The 25,722-nt window shown below is 45.4% G+C and overlaps 1 protein-coding gene across 1 annotated transcript in view; it reads left to right on the top strand.

The window, feature by feature from the left end:
* The window catches only part of Gipc2 (GIPC PDZ domain containing family member 2), a 77,195-nt gene that overhangs the window by 36,575 nt on the left and 14,898 nt on the right, over positions 1-25,722 (top strand). The window contains exons 3-4 of the mRNA XM_059265051.1: positions 3,231-3,411; positions 23,676-23,782. Coding sequence (XP_059121034.1) covers positions 3,231-3,411; positions 23,676-23,782 — 288 coding nt within the window. The remainder of the gene's footprint in view (positions 1-3,230; positions 3,412-23,675; positions 23,783-25,722) is intronic.

Here is a 25,722-nt window from a genome sequence, read left to right as displayed (position 1 = left end):
CACCCCTCCATGGTCTCTGTATCAGTTCTTGACTCCTGGCTCTTGCCTTAAGTTCCTGCCTTGGCTTCTCAATGGACTGTGACCCAGGGAATGTAAGCTGGATAAACCCTTATTTTCTCTTTTTTTTTTTTTTTTTGTTTTGTTTTGTTTGTAAGAGACAGAGTCCCTCTACATAGCCCTGGAATTCTTTATGTAGACCAGGAGGCCTCAAACTCACAGAGATCCTACTTCCTCTGCCTCCAAAATACTGAAATTAAACACGTGCACCACCGTTCCCGGCCTGATCATTGGTGTTTTATCACAGTAACAACCCTAAGACACCCACCACCTCCGTTTTTATTCTGTTGGCTTAGGCGTTGGCTCAGATCGCACGTAAAACAGCCAGGTCTCTACTGTGCTTCCGCATCGGGTGTGTCTCCTTCATTTTCTCTTCCTGATCCCCAATCCACATCTGTCTCCAGCTGCTGCCTGGGTCTCTGCCTGCTGCTGTCCGACTTCTGCAACCTGCCTTTCCTCCTGTACTCTGGATGCTTTCTGGTGACCTTTCTAGCTTCTTACACACTGGGTGACAGCGTCTCCTCATGACCCCGACCCTTAATTCACAGGTAAGAGTCATCCATCTCCTCTAAGTCTTTTATCTGATTAAGCTTATATATTTCATTATTTTAAATAACATTACAAGTGTTGAAAAAACTGAAGATACGTATATGAGGTTACTGAAATTTGTTTGATATAATTGAACAAAAGGGGGAAAATAGGCTCCAGTGTATCAAGACATCAATTAGAATAAAAAATGTCAAAGTTTAATGCAGATTTTCAAATCTCATGGTGGCTTAAGAATGGTTATTTAGCAGTGTGTCTAATAGTTTTTTTTTTTTCCTTTAGAAGGAAAATCTTTTGTTTAATCTTGTTTTCTGCAACAATTTAGAAACTGTAGATTTTTTTGGGGTGAGGATGGTGGTGGTTTTGAGACAGGGTTTCTCTGTGTAGCCCTGGCTGTCCTAGAATGTGCTCTTTAGACCAGGCTGACCTCAAATTCAGAGATCTGCCTACCTCTGCCTCCTGAGTGCTGGGATTAACGGTGCATGCCATCACCGCCCAGCAGAATTGCTTTTTAAGCAGTGTGTTGTAGTTACCATGTTTGTTCCTGTTAGTTGTATAAGAGATGATGAATATAGCGGCAATTAACGAGGCAATTCCACATAGTTTTGCTGGTAATTAAAAGAGGTTTATTTCAGGGGTAACTTACAGCAACTAAGGGTCAGTTACAGGATCTGGGAGAGACAAGATTCAGTCCAGTGTGGTTCTCTGGAGAACTCTTGACTTAGTCTGCAGTCCAGCATCCAGGATCATGAGGAGTCAAGAGAGCAAGCACGTACACATCTTAGGGGGTTTCCTCTTGGCCACGCCCCAGGGGCAGATCATAGGCAGGCGTGGCAGTTACTGCTGCCTCACTAGGGGCGGTGCTTCAAGATCAAAGCTGGAACAGCTACCCACTACAGATGAATTCTAGTAAAACAATGTCAGTTAGATTGGAGACTTCCGGCTTTACTACCTTTTGTGTGTAATAATAAATGAGGGATATTTAAATGAATATTAGCATGCCATTTGTATACAGTGTGTTAATAATTACTAGAACAAAAAACATAACACTATTTTTAGAATCTGGAAGTAAAATGAAATCTATTGTTGGTTATGGTGTGCAATAATACAGGTAAAAATGCTTATCTTGCTAAGCTCCATCTTTTTCAATATTTTCCTGATAACAGCATTATGGAGATGTTGGCTACCTCTGGTTTTGCTCAGCTCTTGCACATGTTGATCAGGCAGATGTGTTGTACATCTCACTGGCAGGAGTAGGGTAATACACCTTTATAACAAAGCAGCCAAGCCCCTGACCTGCCTGGCCTGTCCTTCCCATGAAGGATTTTGTTCTGTTCCCTCCTCATCACTGGGGAGATCTTGCATGTGTTTTGGGGTCTCTTAGCTGGCAGAGTTTTCTGAGGTCCCTTTCCCTAAGGTCCCTTAAGAATTCTTGGTGCCATCGAATGGATTTTACTCTTATGGTGAAACTCTGCATGCCAGGTGCATTGTATAGAAGTAAAATTTAATAAACTGGGTGTGGTGGAACAGGCCTGAAATCCCATTATTTAGGAGCTAGAGTCAGGAGGATTACAAGTTTGAGGCCAGCCTGGCTACCTAGAGAGATGTGTCTTTAAAAACCAAAATCAAGACAAAAATAGGACTGGTGAGATGACTCAGCAGGTAAGGAAAGGTGTTTCCTGCCAAGCCTGACAAGCTGAGGTGGGTGTCCTTGGGACACTGGCTCCTGGAAGCTGTCCTCTGACTTCTACATGCCTGCTCACGTGTACACACATACACACACACACACACACACACACACACACACACACACACACACGTCATAAAAATGTAAAAATGAAAACTACCCCATCAAAGAGCTTGAAGTTTCTCCATGGGTCCTAAGCTTGTCTCCTTTAAAATGCATCAGTGCAAATCGATAGTATGCAAATCAACAGTATGCAAATCAATAGCATGACCTCGCCCTCACTGATGGATGTCAAAGCGCAGACTCTGACTCCTGAAATGTTAACCATGCTTGTTGCTCAGGGGACACTGGTCTCCTTGACTATCACAGCGTCTTTGCATTTGCAACAGATTTAAACACAAAGCCACTAGACAGAGCTTAAGCTCTCTGGGTCTCTTGTTGAAGAGCAGCAGAAATGTCTCAGTGGCCAAGAGCACTTGCTGCTCTTCCAGAGGGTGTGTTTGGTTGCCAGCACCACATACTCCTGTAGCTTCATCTACAGGAGAGCCGATGCTTTCTTCTGGCCTCTGCGGGCATGTGTGTGTGTGTGTGTGTGTGTGTGTGTGTGTGTGTGTGTGTGAGAGAGAGAGAGAGAGAGAGAGAGAGAGAGAGAGAGAGAGAGCACCCGCAAATATATATGAAAAAAAATCTTTAAACCGTCATTTATCACTGTGTAGTTTGGAAGGCTGTGTGAGATGGTGGCTGTTAACTAGCTGAATTCTGAATGGAAAGAAGACGAAGCAGGGTGGGGAAAGGATGCTTGTTCTTTCTTGCTTGGTTTTCTGTCTTTAAGTGAGCTTTAAACTATATTGTAAATATGTCAGCATGATGTATCTCAGGAGCCCGAGAAGTAATGCCACACAGTTCCACTGGATAGCGTCATTGATTTTCTTTCTTTCAGAGAATTAAAGATGGCAGCACCATTGACTCAGTTAAGACAATCTGTGTGGGGGATCATATTGAATCCATAAATGGAGAAAATATTGTTGGATGGCGTCACTTTGAAGTCGCTAAGAAGCTAAAGGAATTGAAAAAAGAGGAACTCTTTACTTTGCAGTTAATAGAACCCAAGAAGGCATTTGGTAAGTTGAGTGTGTGTGTGTGTGTGTGTGTGTGTGTGTGTGTGTGTGTGTGAGAGAGAGAGAGAGAGAGACAGACAGACAGACAGACAGACAGACAAAGAGAAACTGGTTTTTTTCTCATTATTTAAGAGTGAGGATGCTGCCATGTGGGGCCATGCGCTTTCACCACCCTTCTTACCTACTGTTCTAATGAAGAATACAGGAAATTATAGACAGCGTTACTTTGAAGGAAAGCAGCTATGGAAGGGGGAAGAAAAATACCCAGTAAAAGAATCTTTTCTTTTGTTTTTGCTTTTTGTTTTGTTTTGGGTTTCTCTGTGTAACAGTCCTGGCTGTCCTGGAACTCTCGTTTTGTAGACCAGGCTGGCCTCGAACTCACAGAGATCCACTTGCTTCTGCCTCCTGAGTGCTGGGATTAAAGGCGCACACCACCACGCCCAGCTAGAAAGACCTTTTCTAAACCAACTTCTGGATCTGCAGAGTCAGCTGTCTGGGCATTGGAGGTGGACATGAGACTGAGCCGGTCTCTGCTGTGTTGTTTCACTTTGCTGAGCAGGCAGATTTCTGACGTAGCTCTTCAAACCACAGTTGTTTTCCAGGGACCCAAGCAGCCGAGGGTTCGATATGTGTACAAGTGGTATCTAACTCAGTCATCCACTCTGCTTCACAGACTTCTTAAACACTTTCTCCCTTGACATTTAGAGTTTGGGATGTCGTGATGTGACTCCCCCTTTCCGGGCACATCTGTACTTGCCTGGTTTTAGCCACAGCAGCTGTGTCTCAATTGTTGCTCAAACCTCCAGGGCCATCTCATGGGTGTGAGAATGTACCAGCTTCTCTCACTACCCGGCACTATTTTAATAAGTCAGATGGAAGCCTCATGCACCTCAGTGCTAAAATATCTTCAGCAGAATCATCTGGGCCTGCCCTGACTCATCCTTGACCCCACCCCACACACCCTGTGTTCTTGCTGATGCCCACATAACACAAATATTTCTTCTAACTTGTCTCTAATGTTGTTTTCTCAAGGCAGCTAATGAAAACAGTGGAAAAAATTACACATGGCCTTCTGCCTTCCAGTGAGTGGCAGATCGCCTCTATGTGTGGAATTAGGAAGTTCTCTGTTCCCATGGGACCCTGTGTAAGATAACAGACATGCAATGGGGGTTGTGTTCAATGAGGGAGACAGTTCCGCTGGAAGGCTGAGGAGGATGCTCCCGACCTCATGGCTTCTCAGGGACCACGGCGGGAACCAGCAGTGGCGCTGCCAGACTCCTGCCTGCTGCAGCAGCGTCCACACCCTTTTCTCCTCGAAGGAGGCCTCAGCCCCTTCCACATGGCTCTTCTGATGTTTGGTCCCTACGCTGATGTGAGTAGGGGCCTCAGATGCATGGTCTTACACGATTCAGACTGTTCTTTGTACAACTCAAGAAATAGAATTTCTTCCTACGTTTGTCTCAAAAGCACAATCTGCCTTTGAGTTTATTTCTTTCTGTTTTTTTTTCCCCACGTTGTGTTGTACACACTTTTGTTGTTGTGTTTGTTTGAAGTTCACTGTATATTGGAGGATGACCTTGAACTCCTGACCTTTCTCCTCCCTCCCAAGTGCTGGAATTACAAGCACATGCAATCCCACCTGGCTGTTGTATACACTGACACCCTTGGGGTACCTATGTCTATATGGATATTGCTCTTACCCCTTAATTTGGGTGCGAATTGCTGGTTACTGGGGCCACTGTGCTTAGTCATGACTGTTCTAGGGTTGGACTTTCAGAGACATGTGTAATAAATACACTTTACTTCTGTGCCTGGCTACTACTGAAACGTCTCTCTGTTGCCTCATGGTGCCCACTGACATCCTGAAGAAGCCCCTGGCTAGGAAGGTATTGTGTTAGAGACCACATTCTGTTGGTGTGGGGGTTGGGCTATCTGCAGGTTAATTTTGGAACAGTGGCTGGCTTTTACTTTATGAGCTGATGGTCTGTAGTGGTTTTCCTCCTTCAGTGGACTGAGCCTGGGGGATCTCTCTCAGAAGGAAGCCTTGCCATTCTGCCATCTTCTGACCTTGTGTTTTGGGGCTCCCCTTTTGTCTCTGGAATAAAGGTAAAGTTATTTGATCATTCTCTGGCTTTTCCCCAGGGAGTCTGTGTCAGGGAGGCAGGTACTTATGGGGTCAGGCTTCTCCCAGTTCTCTTGGTCTCCATCTTATCGTCTGTGTATTTCCTTCCTTTCTTCCTGTGTTTTCTAGAACTTTCATTGATTTAGGGCCAGGACCTCAATTTCTTTCCTTTCTCCCCCTATTATTTATTATTTGTTTGTTTGTTTGTCAAAGTTCTATTGATGTGAGACACCATGACCATGGCAATTCTTAAAAAAGAAAGCATTTAGTTGGGGCTTGCTTGTAGTTTCAGAGGTTTAGTTCATTATCATGGCGGGGAGCACGGCAACACTCAGTCAGAGTAGCTAAGAGTTCTACGTCCGGATCCACAGGCAGCAGGAAGAGAGAGCCACTGGGCCTGGCGTGGGCTTCTGAAACCTCAGAGCCACCCCCAGTGACACACCTCCTCCAACAAGGCCACACCTAACCCTTTCAAATAGTACCACTCCCTAAGCATTTAAATGTATGAACCTGTGGGGGTCATTCTCATTTAAACCACCATAGGGCTGAAGGAAAAAAAAATTCCATTTCCTGTTCTTGGACTGTAGATGAAGATCTTGGATTCTCTAACAATCTAGAATGTACTAATATTTTAGCATTTATCTGGTCTTGATAGATGGCAAGGGCATACTGGTACATTTCTTTCAACAGGTACTTACCGAGACACTTGTGTGTGCTGGTCTTAGGGTACTAGATAATGATATTGACCATTTATTGATATCCTACTGTGTACCATCTCTGTGCCGTGTGCTCTCATATGCTAAGATTCAGATCTGTAAGCTCCTATCTAGTGAGATGAGATGAATATGAAAATAAATCAATTGAGCAATGGATGTTGAAGTGCTAAATGCACTAGAAGTATAAAAATTGGGAGTAAGGTATCTAGGAAAAGCTCTGGGAGGGAGGTGGGTACTGAGATTGAATATGGGGCCTTGCTCACACTAGGCAATTGTTCTTTCTCTCAGTTGTATTTCCAGACCAGGAAAAGCTTCTGAGAGAAAGACTTTGAGCTGCATCTGAGAGGTGAGCAGCTGCTTGCTCCATGTACATACTGGAGAATGGTGTCCTAGGGAACAGAACAGATAAGCTCAGTATGGAATGCCATTGTATATTTGGGAATGTTGCATACATCAGTGTGTTGGAAATAGAAGTGTTGGGTGGAGGTGTTGCAAGGCTAAGAGAAAGCTAAGAGTCAGGAGGGCCCAAGTGATCAAAAGCCCTATTTGTGACGACAAAGAGTGGTCCATGGAAGGCCAAGAATGGGGTTTAGGAGGCAGCAGCATTGTGAGCTCTAGATTTCAGAATGATATTTGGATACTGTATCAGATGAACAGATGGGATTTGATGTTGAAGTCAGGAAATCAGAAAGACCTTGTTGTGTTATCTGTGGTTGAAGACAGAGTCCTCAATTAAGGTTGGTCCAGCAGATGTGGAGAGGAAAAATGGCTTGGAACAGATAAGAGTGTGCCATAACCATTTGTGGACATGAATCTCTTCCTAGCCCTACCATAGGGCATCAGCTTGACTGCTTAAGATTGTTAGAGTGGGTTACCCTCCATTCCGAAGTACTTGGGATTAATCCCAGAGCATGATAGATAAGTACCCTACAACTGAGCTACCTCCCCAACCCAAGATAGAACTTTAATTTAGAGAGTTGACTGTTGAATGTTTATTATTCTTCCTGAATGTTAAGAAGGTTGGATTGCAAAGCCATTGAATGCAGAGGTAAAGAAATGAGACATGGCAAATAATGACCCACAGATTTGTGGGGTGGTTGGGAAACTCTTTGAGATGAGGAAAGCAGGGGAAGATTTAGGAAGGAGACGGGGAAGAGGAATGAGAAGTACAATTTGGGATCTAATGTGTTTGAAATCCATGAGACAGTGTAGTTGGAAATGTGTGAGGCTGGTGGGCATTGAGAACGGAAGCCTAGAAGGGTTTTATGAATGAATGAGCTGTAATGCTCTAAGAACAAATCTATTGATTCAGAATGAAGACAAAGGACAGAAATCAGAGCTTCGTGGGAGACACCAGCACTTAAGCAGCAGAGGGAAGAGGAACTGGCATAGTGAGGAACGGGCAGATGGGGGAGACTGCCTCGTAGGTGTCCTTCTCATTCTTTCCAAGAGCAGAGCCATTGGGTTTTCCCGAGTTGGCTTTGGGGCTGAGAGAGAAATAAAGGCCACTTGGGATCTTTTGTGCTGGTCACCTATCCAGTCACTGTTTTGCAAATAGTGGGACCAGCCACAGTGCATAGAACACAAAATAGAACAGAGTTGGAAGTATCGTAATACCTCATACATAGAATGGAGTATACTGGGTTGTTTTGTTTTATTCTGTTTGCTATAGGGTCTCATGTAGCCCAGGATACCCTCAGACTTGCTCTGTGGTTGATAATGACTGGCCTAGTCACTGTTTTATTGATGTGAAGAAACACTGTGACCATATCAACTCTTATAAAGGAAAGCATTTAATTGGGGCTTGCTTACAGTTGAAAGGTTCAGTCCATTATCATCATGGTGTGGAGCATGGCAGCTCAAGTGCAGACATGGTGCTGGAGAAGGGGCTGAGAGTTCTACACCAGGGATCCATGGGCAGCAGGAAGAGAGAGAGCCACTGGTCTTGGGCTCTTGAAATCTCGAAGCCCATCCCCAGTGACACACTTCCTCCAATAAGGCCACACCTGTAAGGACACTCTTCCTAATCTAAATTTGCCTTCTAAGTAGTGTCACTCACTGATGACTAAGCATCCAAATCTATGATCCTAGGGGCCATTCTCATTCAAACCACCACAATGACCTTGAACTTCTAATCCTCCTCTACCTCCCAAGGCCGGAGTCACAACTGAGCACTAACACACTGTTTCTGCACTGAACCCAGTGCCTCATGAATACAAGACAAACACTCTTCCAACTGAGGTACATCCCCAGCCCCAGGGAATGTTTCATTTGTTACAAACACATGTCTGTTTCAGTTACGTATGTTTGTATATATTTATAGTATTCATTAAACACTATCACGCATCTGTTTCTCACAGTGAGTCATGCAAAACCACAGCACTTACAGGTTCTGGGTTAGAGGGTTTCCTTGTTGGAAATGTGAGGTGCGGCTTTCCCCATACCTGACATGGTTTCTCCTGCCGAGCTGCTGTCTGATCCAGTTTTTCTCTCTCCAGCCCTTATCATGGCAGCCTTCCAGCCCTTATCAAGTGCTGGCTGGAATGTCTCTAGAGGTATTTTTTAGGGCTTGGCTCTTTTCCTTTCTCCTTGTTCCAGTGCTAAGGGACATAACTTTCACAATGAACTCAGCCCTGTTCATTGCAAACCCAGACTGTCCCAGGCTGTGGAAATCCACTTTACCGTGGAGAAGACTCTTGAAACCAGACCAGACCAACCAGTTCTTTCCCAAGGAGACCTTTGAACTGTAGGGAAAATGTCCGTGTAGCTTTGACTCCCTTTTGTTTAAATGAGTCTCACTCATTTTCCCTGGAGAATCTGCCCAATATGTGACTTTTACCTTTTCTACAAGGAGGCCCCCAGAAGGAGACCCATGTTTACCAAGTCAGAACCGGGAGTTGAAAGGAAATGGTTTCCTCTTAAGATATTTGCGGGTTAGATTTTGGGGGGTATTTAGATTTTGTAGCAGGTCTGCTGTGTCTGCTTTTAGAGGCTTCCTTTCTGTGATGTGTACCCATCAGAATAGGATGTTAAGTATGCGAGGAGTGTGGTTAGTTCTTTGAATCACACACAGCTGGGGACGTCATTGTCCTGAGTCAGCTTGCTAAGGGCTTGTTTCAAATGCTGCTTTGTAGCACCTTTGGAGGGAAGCTGTGGTTCTTCAGTGTTACATGACTTCTTAAACATTTTAAACATTAAAAACAAAACAAAACAAAGCAAAAAAAAAAAAACAAAAAACAAAAACAAAAGCCCCCCAAACTTCTCCCCTGCTTCTCCTCCCCCCTTTCTTCCTTCTTAGGGCCTCACTCTGGAGGCCAGGCTGGCTTCCACCTTGCAGAGGCAATTACTGGGCTCCTGCATCTTAAGTGCTGGTGTTACAGGTGTGGGCCACCACACATACCTCACTCGGGAGAATATGAAGTGAATTACAAGAGATGAAACACAATACTGAAGTATGTTGTTCTGCCTGGTGTGTGATAACAGGTGAATTTCTCAGTCTTTTCGGGCCTTGGTTTCTCACACAAAAAGTGAAGCCATCAACAGAGTTTACCTCATTAATCCATTGTGAAGACTAAATACATTTAAAAACTGTACAGTAATCCTTGATGAATAGAGTCTTCAGTTACAGCTAGCTGTTGTCACAGGTTAAGCATCCCTTATTGAAAAAAATCTAAAATCAGAAATATTCCCCAACTGAAAGTTTTTGAACGTTGGTCTTGACTAGAAATGGAAAGTTCCATAGCTGACCTGACATGACAGACCACGGCAGGTACATCAAAAATGCTGTTTACAGTGGCCTTCAGGCTGTGAGTTCGGGGTGTATGAGATGCAAATGAGGTTCACGTGCAGTCTTGACCCCTGTCCCAGGGTGTCCCATCATACACAGGGATGTCCCCAGATCTGAAAGCTGATAACCAAAGCACTTCTGACTCTAAGCACTTCAGACAAGGGACCTTCAGCTCTTTGCAGAGGGATAGCCTTTTCTGGAAGGAGTAATTTTAGAAGCGTACAGGACACGGAGACAGGCGAGTTGGCGATGAGCAGACATTTGTCGAAAGCTGCTACTGTCTCACCTTAGATCACATGGTGGAAAACAGCTATATATCATGGTAGTCGCTGCCGTACACATTTCTAAGAGGTTTCTGTGTGTGTGTGTGTGTGTGTGTGTGTGTGTGTGTGTGTGTGTGTGTGTGTGTATAATACATGTGTGGGAAAGAGATGCATGTTAGTGTGTGTGGGTGTGTAATACATGTGTGAGAAGGAGATGCATGTTAGTGTGGCTTACCTGTAGAGACCAGAGGACAGTGGGTATCTTCTCCTGTCCTCTCTGTCTCATTACCTTGGGACAGGGTCTCTCACTGAGCTCAAAGCTCAGTTTCAGTGAGGCTAGCTGGCCAGTGAGCTCCTAGGTTCTGCCTGACTCTGCTCCCCAACCCTGGGGTTTGAGGTGTGTGCAGCCATGCCTGGCTTTCTTACGTTTTTGCTTATGAGCCTAGCCTTTAACAGCTGAGCCATCTCTCCAGTCCCATGCCTGGCTTTCTTATGTAGGTGCTGGGGATTTGAACTGAAGTCTTCACACTCAGATAGCAAGTGCTCTTATTCACTGAGCCAGCTCTCCAATCTTCTTCTGTAAGTACTTTCTAAGCAAGAAATCATTTGCTCCCTATAGTCATCCTAAACTTAAAGCTATTTGCCCAGGGTCTTAGTGAGGAGGGGGTGAACGGTGTCTAGGGCCATAGTGAGAAGCGGGTGGACAGTGTCCAGAGTCTTAGTGAGAAGCAGGTGGACAGTGTCCAGGGCCTTAGTGAGAAGGGGGTGGACAGTGTCCAGAGTCTTACTGAGAAGCAGGTGGACAGTGTCCAGGGCCTTAGTGAGGAGGGCCGGGGGTCATGATTTGCTCTCCTCAAGAGTTTATATTTGCATAAAGAGGCAAACACACTAAGAATCTACTAATCTCACTAACAGTAATAGCAGGCATTTATTGGACGTGTGATTGAAGAACCTTAGGGTGAGTGAGAAGGTTAAGGACTCTGAGCCAAAACATTGGTGTTTGCCTCTTTCCCCTTATTCTTTTTTTTTTTTTTTTCCGAGACAAGGTTTCTCTGTGTAGCTTTGCGCCTTTCCTGGAACTCACTTGGTAACCCAGGCTGGCCTTGAACTCACAAAGATCCGCCTGGCTCTGCCTCCCGAGTGCTGGGATTAAAGGCGTGCACCACCACCACCTGGCTTCCCCTTATTCTTATTAGCTCCATGACCACCGATGTTATAAAACACAGATTTATCTGCTTCCTAATCCATAGCATCTCTGAATTACACATGGATTATGTGTGTGGAGTACTTGGAATAGTACTGGAGTAGTCACAGAGTTGGAAGTCAGTGCTGGTAGGTCTAGCACTGTTATGACCTAAGTTAGTCCTCATGCTGTTCTGGTGAGACTTTTCCAGACGAGTAAACTGAGGCCTGGGGTGGTTTAATCACTCGTTGAGTCATGAGGGTGGAGTGGAAGTGCAGGGAGAGAGGAATCTGGCTGACTCCGAGGTTAAACAGTACGTGTTCCTGCTTCAGAGCATCACGCAGGCTCCGAGGCTGCTGCCTTGCAGATATGGACCATACAGTTCACTCAGGAGCTAACTGATGATCAGAGGGGTTCTAGGAGAGGGATGGAGCAGGGAGGAGTGGGAAGGCTGGATGGGAACCTTCCCAAAGAGATGCCATGAGACAGATGGCTATGCCAGGCTCTTGCCAATGTCAAGGACCAGATACTTCCCATGGAAGTCCTGGGCTATCTGACCGGAGGATGCAGGGTGTTAGAACCTTGAGAGTGGCCATTTTACAAGAGACTGCCTTCACCCTAGCTTGGCTTGAAAGTGGACACGCTGACTAGACATGGGGCTTTAGGGTGGGACCATGATCGCCAGAACAACCTGAGTCCTCTGGATCCTAGGATGGAAATAAGTGTACCCAAACAAAACTAAGACAGATGGGTTTTCTCATGAAACCTACAGCTGGGGATTGGTGTGTGTGTGTGTGTGTGTGTGTGTGTGTGTGTGTGTGTGTGTGTGTTTGAGCTCATGCATGCACATGCAGAGCATGTGTGGTATTAGTAGGTGGTCAAAGACAGATCCACTTTGACAATTGTTTGTCAGGAGAATATTCTGTCCTGCCTGCCAGCTCCCAAATAACCACACTTATTATTAAATTATAAATGCTCAGCCAATAGCTTAAGCTTGTTACTAAGTAGCTCTTACAATTTTAACCCATATTGGCTGGGTGGTGGTGGGGCACACCTTTAATCCCAGTACTTGGGAGGCAGAGGCAGGTGGATCTCTGTGAGTTTGAGGCTAGCCTGGTCTAAAGAGCATGTTCCAGGACAGGCTCCAAAGCTACACAGAGAAACCCTGTCTCAAAAACAAAATAAAACAAAACACCAAAAGCCAACAATAACAACAACAATAACAAAAACACAAACAAAAATTAAACCATGTTTATTAATTTACGTGCTGCCAAGTGGCTCATGGCTTATTACCTCATCTTCTACACATCCTGTTTTCTCTGTGTCTGGCTGGCAACTCTGCCCTTCTTTTTCCTAGCATTTTCTCAGTCTAGCTCTCCTACCTCACCTCTTCCTGCCTAGCTGTTGGCCAGTTAGCTCTTTACTAGTCCAATGAGATGAGCACATCTTCACAGTGTACAGAAAGATTATCCCATAGCATTTCACAATATGGAGACTTATTATTAATTATAAAAGCTCAGCCAATAGCTTAGGCTTCTTACTAACTAGCTTTTACAACTTAAATTAATGCATTTTTATCAATCTACTTCCTGCCTCATGGCTTTATTACCTTTGCTCTGTACTGCCCATGCTGCTTCCTCTCTGTCTGTCTGGCGACTCTGCCTTTCTTCTTCCCTGACTTCTCTGTATCTTGCTATCCTGCCTATACCTCCTGCCTAGCTAGTGGCCATTTAGCTTTTTATTAAAACAATCCAAGTGACAAATCTTCATAGTGTACAAAAGGAATTATTCCACAACAATTATTTTTGTTTGTTTTTTATACTTTTAAAAAAGACTTACATGTATAGTATTTTGTCTGCATTTCTGTTTGTGCCTGGTGCCTGAAGAGACCAGAAGAGGGTGTCATATCTCCAAGAAATGGAGTTAAAGGTGATGAGCTGTTAGATACGGGTGTTAGGAACCAAACCGAAGTCCTTGAGAGAGCAGCCAGTGCTTTTAATCACTGAACTTTCTCTCCAGCCCCTGCCCTGGCATTTCTTAGGTATGGAATTATGGAGTTACATTTAGAACACACTGGGCATGTATTGGGTATTATGAGAGGGGATATAGGAGTAGGTTGGACTAGATCGGAAGGATCCTCTGTGAAAATTGCACTTGAACTTGCCCTGGGAGGATGGGATGGACATGATCCAAAGCAGGAGGTTTTCTGGGGGTGACAGTGAAGGGCAAGGCCCTGTGGAACTGTGGCGGGTCAGCCTGAAGAAGTTGCTTATAGCCATGTCAGAGGAGCTTGAAAGCCAGGTGGGGAACACACTGGTTCCTTAGAGGCCGACAGTGAGCCATCATCCTGGGATTAAGAACAACACAAAATGACGTTATGGGGATTATGTCAGAAAGACCAATGCTGCTGTGTCTGACTGGAGGAGAAGCTGTGGGTGGTGTTTATCCAGCAGATTAGCGGAGAGGGAACGTTAAGTGCTTAGGGCTATGGACTGCAGTGGGAACTCTAGGCAGAAAGTAACGCTGTAAGGGTGGGAGCTGGGTTGCCTAGGCCAATGGGCAGGAAGTCCGCAAGTCAACCTTCCTCCCAAGATTTCTGTCCTGCGAGGCTGCAAAAAAGAATGATGTAAAAGTTAGAAAGGGGCATTTGGGGTGCAGAGCAGCTCTAGGGAAAGTCAGGAAGACTTCAGTTTTAGACACACATTGTGTTTTATCTGTTCTTGACACATACTGTTTTGTTTAAGGTTTAAAGTGCTTAAAAGGACAAAATGGCATGGTCACTAATCATGTTTTAATGTGGTAGAACTAATTATGGCCTTCTAATATCTGGTTGGACATGGGTTTGATACTTGTCACAATTATTCTGTGGAAGATAAATGAAGGGCCAGGTTGGCTTTTATGGGGTGTGGCAGATGTTTGACATGAATTCTAAGTGACATTGGTCTAAGTATTTTCAGTGTAAAACCCAGCTAGTTACTAATATAGAGACTTTTTTTTCAATTTAAGAAATTTTTAAAATTCATTTTACATAACAATCACAGATCCTCCTCTCATCCCTCCTCCCCCTCCCTCCCAGCCCTCCCCTCCCCCACCCCCTATCCCCTTCTCTGAAAGGGTAAGGCCTCCCATGGGGAGTTAGCAAAGCCTGGTACATTCAGTTGAGGCAAGACCAAGACCCTCCCCCAGCAAGGCGTCCCACCATAGGTAATGGGCTCCAAAAAGCCAGCTCATGCACCAGGGATGGATTCTGATCCCACTGCCAGGGGCCCCTCAAACAGACCAAGCTACATAACTATAAGAATATTTTTTTAAAAAAACTTTATTTTATGTGCATTGGTGTGGTGTCAGATCCCCTGGAACTGTAGTTACAGTTGTGAGCTGCCATGTGGTTGCTGAGAATTGAACCTGGGTCCTCTGGAAGAGCAGCCAGTGCTCTTAACCACTGAACCATCTCTCCAGCCCCTAGAGAGTCTTTTTAAGCAAGCTGTAAACCTTTATTGAAAACAAAATTTGTCAGGTATGGTGGTGCATGCCTTTGACCCCAGCATTCAGGAGGCAGAGGCAGGCAGATCTCTGTGAGTTTGAGACCAGCTTGATCTATATAGTGAGTATGACCCCTCCCCCAACTCCCAGAGGAGAAAAAGAAGAAAGAAGAAAGAAAAACCAATTGGGGCTGGCATGTAGCTCAGTTGTAGAGTATTTGCCTAGATATGCCTAAAGCCTTGGGTTTGGTCCCCAGTAGCACATAAACCAGGATGTTAAAATCCTTCAAGCTGTGCTCCCATTATGTGGGAGGTGAATGCAGGAGGACCAGGAGTTCAAGATTACCTTTGACTACATAGTAAGTTCAAGGCCACACTGGGCTATGTGAGACCATGTCTTTAAAAAAAAAAAAAAAACCAAAAAGTTGTCAACTAATTAAAAAAAACAACAACCCTAAAAGCATGGTATGCCTAAAACACATACATATACATGCGTCAGACGTGATTGCTAACCCCCTATTAGAGCCTTTACCTAAGGGAACGCCCTTCATGCCCAGCCCTTTGGTCTGCTGCCCAGTGTCCTAAGCGGCTTAGGTATCCAGTGGGAGGAAAATTTCAGATGAATCATTCCCAGGAAGTTGGAGAGCGAAAGAGCCGAGTCACCCGGCTGGGAGGGACTCTGAAACCTCCTCTCCTTGCCTCTGGTGTCCTTGACTGCCTGGAACACTTTCTCTTCTGTCTTGTTCTCTGTCGGCTGTGGTCTCTTGATGGCGGGGTCCCTGCTTAGATGTCACTTTTAAAGGAAGACTCTAGCCCGTGAACGTGAAGCACAGGAGCCCTGTTGGGTCTCTAATAGCTGCAGTTGAGAACATGGATTGGGGGGCTGGAGAGATGACTCAGCTAAGAGCACTTACTGCTCTTCCAGAAGGCCAGAGTTCAGTTCCTAGCACCCATATCAGGCCACTCACAACCACCTGTAACTCGAGTTCCAGAGGATCCAGTGTCCTGTTCTGGCCTCAGAAGGCATCTGCTCTCATGTGCACTTACCCTTCCCACTCAGTCAGATATCCATATAATTAAAAATAAAAGTAAATTTTTAAGAAAAAAATGAACATAGACTTTCAAATGAGAGCACTTGACCCCAGGTCGTGTTTACAACTCTATAAAATGACACCAGTGTGCAGTTCTTAGTACTCAAAGGGCTGACACAGAGGGATAGTTTCAATGCTGTGTAAAATCATTCTCTCTTCCTGTGGAATAAACGGATGGTGGATCTGCTCCTAGGGAATTTGGCTTGCCACGATCAATCCCAGAGACTAGATCAGTTCTGAGAATCCCGAGACAGCAAGCACCCCTGGGTCTGCAGCCCAGACGGGCATGGTCCTGCCTGCAAAGTCAGAGAGCTGCCCTCCCCCACATTTCTCCCTCTGCTGTGCGGCAGACGTGGAAGCCCAGGAACACTTGGCTTTGGTGAGCCGGCTGAGAACCCCACAGGATACGTAGGGGAGAGCTGTGTTTCTCTTTCTGGGTTGGAGGGGACAGAGTCCTGGGATTCTATTCATCACCCTGGCTCTCTGCTAGACCCTTTCCTCTTAAGGCTTCCCATCAAGGAGACAGACTGGAGGCTCTCCAGTATGGAGTACCCGTGAGGGCTTTGCTTAAATCTGTATACTTTGGGGGCTCTGAGTGGAGTCCTGGGGTGAGTGGGTTGGGGTTATCTCCTGTTACTCTCAATTGAAGGGAGACATTATATAGTTTTATTTAAGAGAGGGGTAAAATATATGCTGATTAATACACAGAGACATTGACAGAGACACAGACACAGAGAGAGAGAGAGAGAGAGAGAGAGAGAGAGAGAGAGAGAGCGCTATATGCTTGGTTTTCAAAGTGACAACCTTTTGAGCTTATGAAGAAGGACCTTTGCATATTTCTTCTTTTTGTTTTGTTTTGCTTGAGACAGGGTTTCACTGTGTAGCCCTGGCTGTTCTGGAACTTACTCTGTACACCAGGCTGGCCTTGAACTCACAGAGATCTGCCTGCCTCTGCCTCCTGAGTGCTGGGATTAAAGGCATGTGCCACTTCTGCCTGGCTTCTTGGTTGTTTTTTGTTTTGGTTTCTCATTTTCTGAGAGAATGTGAACAGCTTTGTTCTGGAAGGAGTGAAGAGCAGATTTCTCTCTCTCTCTCAAAAGCCATTGGGAGGCGGCAGCAACAGTCTGCTAACAGGAGTAGGCTGCCAGGCCCAGTCCCCCTGCATCAGCCCCCGGGTGCCTGCTTAGCACATAGATGCCTCCTGCTTACAGATAAGGACTTCACTCTCAAGTTGTAGATGGAGCCTCTGAGGATGCCAGCTGAGGTTCAGAGTCTAAAGTCCATGCTCTTAACCACCACCTGTGGATCACAGCACAGATTTGCCAAAGGGTGATTGTCCCATGGGGTAAATAAACCATTAGCCATAGTCTTTAGAACACAGCTGTGAGCTATGAAACCTTAGGACCCACACCGGAAACCAAGTGAGAAGGTGGAGACAAGCACATCTCAGTAGAAAGTCCGCACAAGATGACCTAAAACGCCAGATCAGTTGGGCATGGTGGCTCATATCTGAATTCCAGTACTCAAGAGGTTGAGGCAAGAAGATCTCAGGAGTCTGAAGCAAACCTGTGCTATATAATGGGTTCCAGGCCACCCTGAGCTACTGAGTGAGAATCTGTGTTAGAGAGAGAGAGAGAGACAGACAGACAGAGAGACAGAGACAGAGAATGAAATGAGCCCATATTTTCAACTGAAATCTAATATGAGAAATATCAAAACAATTCCTATGTTGCCGTTTTGAATTGCAAAAGATTAATTTCTTTCTTTTGTGTTACCAAAACATAGATTTTTTTTTTCTCTTTCACCTCCTTTACAATCATGGCTTCCAGCCATCTGTGATGTAACCCTTTAAAGCTGTTTCTAGGTCTTCTCTGGGTTTCTTATGTGCCTGTAAGACATCCCATTCTGCCTTCCCTCCTGACTTCTGTAACTTAAGCATCCTGCATCTTCCTTGGGCACGCTTGGACCCAGGGTCCCAGGTGTGCCAGGCAAGAGCCCTTAGCTATATCCTACCCTCTAGACTCTCCTGACCATGGAGTAATTGTTGGGGAGAGCTGTACCCCCTTGTGCCTACCACCTGTTGAGATCCTGTTCTTTGCCCCTGCCCTCAAGTATGGCATCATACTCCAGGCTAAGGCCTGTGCCTGCAGAAATGGGGAGAGTGCCCACATCCTCAAATGCCACCTCTTTTCACTGAGGATCTGCACCACGTTACATGCATGTTCCTCCTGAGAGCAGTGCTTTTGAATTCATGTTGTCCGCACTAATTTCCTTGGGACTCATTTCCCGGCTTTGGGCTGGGACTGGAGTCCAACACTTTCCTGCTCATTTCCCCATCTCCCCAGCACACAGCTGAGATTCGGAGTTTTGGGGTTAAAAATGTCAGCTAAGTAGTTACTAAAGCAATTCATGGCTGTATTAAATGTTGCATTTTAATTTGAAACATAAAATATGTATTATTTTATTATTCTTGATCTAAATGGCCTTTAAAGTTTTTTATTTTTATTCATCACCATCATTATTGTTAGTGTGTATATGTGGCATACATGTATCACAGCACATGTGTGGAGGTCAGAGGACAACTTTGTGTGGTTCTGTGGATCGGACTCGCATGGCGATTGTCTTCATCCCTCGGCTCCTAAAAAGCCTTTCTTTGGGTTGAGCACACAAAGCAGAATTGTATGAAATCTGCCCAGCCTGTTTCGCTCCTCCCTTTCGGGGTCTCATGTAGCCCAGGCTGGCCTTGAATTTACTATGTAGCCAAGATTGGACTTGAACTTCTGATCTTCCCATCTTTGTCTCCGGAGTATAACTGTCATTCCTAACCAGAAATTTTTCTTATATAATCACAACCTTAACGAACACATGTGAGCGCCTTCATTAAAAAAAAAAAAGTCAGATATGTGAAACTATGGTTGTTAAAATACTTTTCCTAATCTCCAGGGCCATCTTGCCCACATCCCTGTTCTTTCAACTCTTATGGAGTTCTTACAGAGCACTCAACCTCATTTTCACAGTAATTATAGCTCCCTATGTCGTCATCAGCTCATGTTCTTTAAAATTAAATCACATAATTAGAGTGAAAGATATAACGGCCACGAGAAGGTTTGGGGAGGAACACAGCTGTCTCTTGGTGATAGGAAGTTCAACTACAGAAGCAGCGAAAGCTGGAGTGTTCTGTATCCTGAGTGATATCTGAGGCGGGTATGCATGCACCTGGGTGGACCTGGGAGCCCTTATGGATGTGTGCAGTGATTTCACAGGTTAAGGCTGGTCACCATAGTCTACAGTCTAAACTACATCTTCTCCTAACTCATCCTGGAGAGAAGTCTTGTGTCCACCCATTTCTATGAACTGATGGATTTAGGGCTTAGCCTGGCTGCCCAGACATGCTTAGGTAGGCTATACCCCAAATTAGGCCAGACTATCAACATTCAGAATCTTTAAAACATTCCCCCAACACTAAACCTGTCTTCTCCTCCACCACCTCAGCCTGAATGAGCAGGATCACCCTGCCAATTTTCTTGTGGGGACAAGTTGACTTACCTGAAACCTCCTCTAATCTTGGAAAACCTAGGTGATGGCAATCTGGAGGCTGGTCTAAACCAGAGCTTAATGTTTAACTTCTGCTTTGGTGCCACCAAGTGGTTAGTTTGGACATGACATGATCCAAGGAAAAGATGGTTGTCAAAAAAAAAAAAAAAAAAGATAAAAATAAATTCTGTGATAAGGAGATTTGGGTCAGTGACAATATTCTGCATGATACTCAGTGATGGGTGCATGTCATTAGTTAGTTTCACAGACAAATAGAACACCAGAAGTGAGCCTCGGTATCAGCCATGAACTGTGGGTGATGAGGACAGTTGGGGTGTGTCCCTGCTCTGGTGGGGGTGCTGATCATGGGGTGGTGGTCTGGGGTGGGCATGGAGTATATGGGGAAACTTCTGTATTTTTTCTCATTTTCTGTAGCTCTAAAGGTAATTTATTAATAATATTCACACTGCTACTTTCATAGCTTCCCCTTCTAGATTCTGGTGTTGCAGCAAAGAGTAAGATAAAGTGGAGACTCACCCGAGCCTTGTTTTGTTGCTATGATAAAATATCCTGGCAGAAAGTGGAGAAAATATTTATTTTAGCTCACAGTTCCAGGCTACAGTCCACCGTAGTAGGGCAGTCATGGCGACAGGAACTGAAAACAGTCGTTTCTCATCTACAGTTGAGAGCAGAAAGAAGGAACTCACGCATGCTTACGGCTCAGCTCAGTTTCTCTATAATCCAGGATGCAAACTCAGGGAGTGGTGCTGCTGACTTTTAGGGTGGGTGTTCTTACATCAATTAATGCACCCCAAGGCCATGTACAGGGCCAACCTGGCTGAGACAACCTCTCACTGAGACTGAGATTGTGTCAACTTTGGCAATTAAAACCATCTATCCCGGAGGCCAGCTGAATTCACAGAAGGCCGATCACACCTTTCTGAAGGTGCACAGTCCTGCATCTGGGTCCTTAGCTTTGTAAACGCCAGAAACTTACTATTGGTTCAACAGTGTATGGAGCTGTTTCATTTTCCAGATCAAGTTCACAAACTTTTGAGCAACACTTGTTGAACCAGATGCTAATATGCACGCAATTAGACACATGGATGCAATACTAGAATAAAACATAAATGTGTTAAGGGAGTAGTTTACTGTCTACTCTGGAGGAGTTTTTTGTTTGTTTGTTTGTTTTTTGAGACAGGGTTTTTCTGTGTAGTTTTGATGCCTGTCCTGGATCTTTCTCTATAGACCAGGCTGGCCTTGAACTCACAGAGATCCGCTTGGCTCTGCCTCCCGAGTGCTGGGATTCAAGGTGTGTGCTGTTGCTGCTCTGCTAAAAATTTTTTTTAAAGACAAAGTATGCTGGGCAGGTGGCATGGTGACATTGTAGTGGTGGTGGTGTCGCTATGACACCTACCCAGCGTACTTTGTGTGCTGTTTATTAGTCTTTAGTGAAATGAAGTGGAGTGACGTGGGCATGTGTGCACTGCATGGTTTTGAGCTCTGTTAGCACATGGTAAAACTTTAGTGTGGTGTGTGCCTTTTTGTGTGTTGTTCACTTGTTGGTACCATTCAGCTAAGCCTGACTGTAGCAGGCTTTCTTTGGGCTACCAACCAGTTCCCATTCAGGACACAGAATTATTATTAGTTTTGAATTCTCAGCCTTAGTTTAGCTCGTATTTTAATCTGTTTCTCTTGATCTAAGTTTGCTTTGGGGCTTTTTCCTTTCCTTTCTTTCTGTATATCTTACTTTCACTGCTTCTCACTTCTGCCTGGCAGCTGCCTGGCTTCTGGCGCTAGGCATGTGCTTTTCTTTCTCCCTCACTCTCTCCTGCCCCAGCTTAGATTTCTCCTACTTATTCCCTCTGCCTGCCAGCCCCACCTATCCCTCTCCTGCCTAACTATTGGCCATTCAGCTTTTTATTAGACCAATCAGGTGCCTTAGGCAGGCAAGGTGAAAGAGTAACACATCTTTACATAATTAAACAAATGCAGCATAAACAAATGTAACACATCTCTACATAGTTAACAAAGGCAGCAGAAACAAATGTAACACATCTTTATATAGTTACAGTAATATTCTACAGCATAAACAAATGCAATACATCTCTACATAGCTAACAAAGGCAGCAGAAACAAATGTAACAAACCTTCACATAGTTCAAATAACATCCCCCAGCATAAACAAATGTAACACATCTTTACCTAGTTAACAAAGGCAGCACAAACAAATGTAACACACCTTCACATAGTTAAAGTAATATTCCACAGCATAGACAAATGTAACACATCTTTGCCCAGTTAAAATAATGTCCCACAACACCTGACTTTCCTGCTTTAGGATGTGACCCTTAGCTGGGCACACTCCCATTGCTGGCCAGTGCTGAAGACGGAGTGACCTATTCTTTCTCATTGGACACTCTTTTTGGAACTGTGCTCTGAGCAGCTGAGAATTCTTTCTTCCCCAGGGACATGTAGCAACTGGCAAGGCCAGTGCCGGCGGTCAGCTGGAAGGGGCAGCTTCAGTGACCTGGAAAGCTGCTCAGTCACCGACTAGCATTTGGGCTCACCACCATTTATGGCGTCCTTCCTTTCGGGGAGCCTGTCTATTCATCCTATGGTAACTTTCAGAGGAAAACTTGTGTTTTGGAGATTCTGTCCCTAAATTCAGATAAAAATGAATGTGTAAGATTCTTAATCCCATTGTCCTGGATTCCTAGCAAGAAAACAAAACCTGGCAGAAGATGGGGGCCAGTCTAGAGTTCTTATCAAGAATGCGTCCACATGTACCTATGATGCCTGTACCTCTACAGCTTGCACAGAACCCTCTACCAGCTGCATCTAGCAGCCTGTTCTGTCTCACTGTCTGCAAGCCCAGCTGTCTTCCCGGTGGTAGAGCCCCTGGACCTGGCCTTACGCTGTAGCTGCAGAGAGGCCCCAGCCAAAGGGGCTTGGGCACATTTGCAGAAGTTATGGATTGATAGCCTGTACTTACTTAGACTCTGATTTCTTTTTATTTTTGCCACTGTGTTGTTTTTAAAAGGTTGGGTATAACAGTTTAAACTGAAAAAAAAAAATCAGGAAATTGATACAAGCCTCTGAATATCCAGTTTCACTGGCAAACAGTGAATCTGGTTAAGCAGGGCCTGTGTTCCCACAGGGCATGTGTTACAAGAGAGGTCTAGATGGGGCACACCCCTCCCAGTTCTCCTCCCTACCCTTCCTGGGTTGTGTTGCTGCTTGGGATTAGTGCCTTGCAAAGCCACTCCGTTCACTGCAAAAGAAGAACAAATAAAGTGCAGGCAGAGCCAGCCCCAGGGCAGGGCTGGCCCCTCTGGACGGCCCCTGGTGACCATGCCAAGGGAGTTCCTTCTTTGGAACTGCCCCAGGTTTTTTCTTCCCGACCTCACCCTTCGGTATGTCACCTTTGAATTTGTTCTTCCAGCTTCTGGTCGGTGTGGGGCTGCAGAGGTTGAATAAAGAGGGAAGGGTCTGGGATCATATGAGATGATTTTAGCAATCCCCCTGCCTCAGCCTTTCCAGTGCTGAGATTAGTCAGGAGCTACCATGCCTGGCAAGACTTGGTTTGAGTCTCAACTGCACTGATTTTCCCTCCCTTATTTGTAAAGTGAGGTTGATAACAGGCCTCATAGGGCAGTCCGTGTGTTGGTGGAATTTTGTCTACAAAGCATCAAGTTCCAGTGCTCTGGCCCTTCTCAGACCTCTCTTTCTTTTCTTCAAGACCGAGATGAAGGCCAGATGAGATTTCCAGGCTGCTGTCTGGCCTCTCACACCTTTTTGCTCTGAGAATAAAGCCAACTCTTTATCCTACTGTTTCTTCCCTAAAGCTTCCAGCCCATCTCACGGCATGCTTTTGTTTTGTTGATCCAACTGTCCCATAGACACATCCATGAGAATAATGGAGGCCAGGTGGGCTTGTTGTGTTTTAGGTAATTCTGTAAGAAGGCAAATTCTTTACTGAATCTGCCATAACTACATATTCTTTCCTTAAGGAAATGTCTCCACTTTCACACAGTCTGTTGGAATTCTTTCTGAGTTCATGCCTTTCCTACTCACATGTTTTTACAGAAATAGGACCAAGGTCAAAAGCTGGAAAGACGTCAACAGAAAAAATTGGTACTTCAAGAGGAACTCTTCGCCTAAGATCAAAAGGTCCTGCCACAGTAGAAGAACTGGTATGTTATGTTCATTTAATTCCCATTCTGACTGGAAATATACAGCTATGCACATGTATTAGAGCTGGAAATAAAGCTAAAGTAACCCCAGTGAGTAAAAGGCGCTGGTTGGGTGCAGAGCATATGCTCTGAATTCATTTCCTCCTCATGCAATGTTTCCTCCTCCTGAAAACCACTGAGCTGTTAAGAGGAAAATACCTCAAAGCATGAAAGAGAGCCTGTGGTCCGTGGGAAGCCCCCTCTCCTGCAGGTCACTTGTCTAGACTTGTCTGTGGACATTTGAAGTATCTAAAAACTTAAAGTGAGTCAGGAGACATGCACTTATGAAGACTGTTAGAATGAAAGATTATATCCGAGATGTCCAGTCTCCTAAGATAAATATTTTCTAGTCATGTCTGACTCTTCTCTTTCATGCTGTACGCTCCTCCCGCCAGGGAAACTTTGTGGATCCAGCCTGCAATAAACCAGCCTCCAACAACCTTCCCCTGGACGCTCTGAGACTCCAGGCACCTTGTCCTGCCCTGGAGGCTGCTGGATCATTCCCTGTTCGCCTTCCTCTTTCCTTCTGTGCTGGGAACAGCAGCCAGGGTTATCCTTTAGAGATGCAAGTTTGGGGAGGCCAGGGCTTCCTGGATCCCTGAGAATAAAAGTTGAGGCCTCAGATTTACTAAGCCTGTGGCCTGACCCCACCTTTCCAATCTGACCTCATTTACACCGCCTTGCCCCAGTCCCTCTGCTTAGCCCTGCTCCCCTCCTCCACACCAGCCCCCAGTGTTCCCTGTGCTCAGGGTGTTATGGCTGCTGTCACCACCTCCCCTTCGGGTCTCTCTCACTTCCTTCTTCATGTTTCTGCCTGTGTTCTGTCACCTCACCTGCATCGTCGTCTTGGAATATCTGTCACAAGGTGCAGTTCTCCGCCTTTCCCAAAGCACCAAGTACTGCTGGGCTCATGTCTTTATTTTGTTTAGTTTCATCTATTGTTGGTTCATAGTCTTGGCCACCTAGGCTAGAATCTCAAAGGAACTCAAGTTCTTGCAGCATCAGTGAATTAATTATGGATTTATTTTAGGTTGAGGGAAGCAAGGGTTTCACTTATTGACTGACTGTCAATGTAAAGGTCAGTATCTGAGTGGAGAGTGCCGGAAGGTGAAGACACATGGAGGGCAAAGGTGACCAAGAAAGCAGCAGGGGAATGGGTGGCAGTGACCAGGATGGGCGGGGGGAGGGCAGGGGCGGGGGCGGGTCCACCCATCGCACTGAGGATGGTGGGTGATGAAGTAGATGCGAAGGCATCCAAGGCCTCAGCTCCTGAAAGCAGAGCCCAGGCACAGGCCCTCACAGCCTTTATGTGTGAATGTTTCCCTCAGATCCCCAGGCCTCACAGTCTGTGTGTGAATGTTTCCCTCAGATCCCCAGCCTGTGTGTGAATGTTTCCTCAGATCCCCAGCCTGTATGTGAATGTTACCCTCAGATCCCTAGTCTGTGTGTGAATGTTACCCTCAGATCCCCAGTCTGTGTGTGAATGTTTCCTCAGATCCCCAGGTCTCACAATCTGTGTGTGAATGTTTCCCTCAGATCCCCAGTCTGTGTGTGAATGTTATCCTCAGATCCCCAGTCTGTGTGTGAATGTTTCCCTCAGATCCCCAGTCTGTGTGTGAATGTTCTCTCAGATCCCTAGTCTGTGTGTGAATGTTACCCTCAGATCCCCAGTCTGTGTGTGAATGTTTCCCTCAGATCCCCAGTCTGTGTGTGAATGTTTCCCTCAGATCCCCAGTCTGTGTGTGAATGTTTCCCTCAGATCCCCAGTCTGTGTGTGAATGTTTCCCTCAGATCCCCAGTCTGTGTGTGAATGTTTCCCTCAGATCCCCAGTCTGTGTGTGAATGTTTCCCTCAGATCCCCAGTCTGTGTGTGAATGTTTCCCTCAGATCCCCAGTCTGTG

The sequence above is a fragment of the Peromyscus eremicus genome, chromosome 6 (assembly GCF_949786415.1).
Source record: "Peromyscus eremicus chromosome 6, PerEre_H2_v1, whole genome shotgun sequence".
In the NCBI taxonomy this organism is placed as follows: domain Eukaryota; kingdom Metazoa; phylum Chordata; class Mammalia; order Rodentia; family Cricetidae; genus Peromyscus; species Peromyscus eremicus.
The sequence above is the reverse complement of the archived record's forward strand: the minus strand, read 5'-3'. Positions and strand labels throughout refer to the sequence as shown.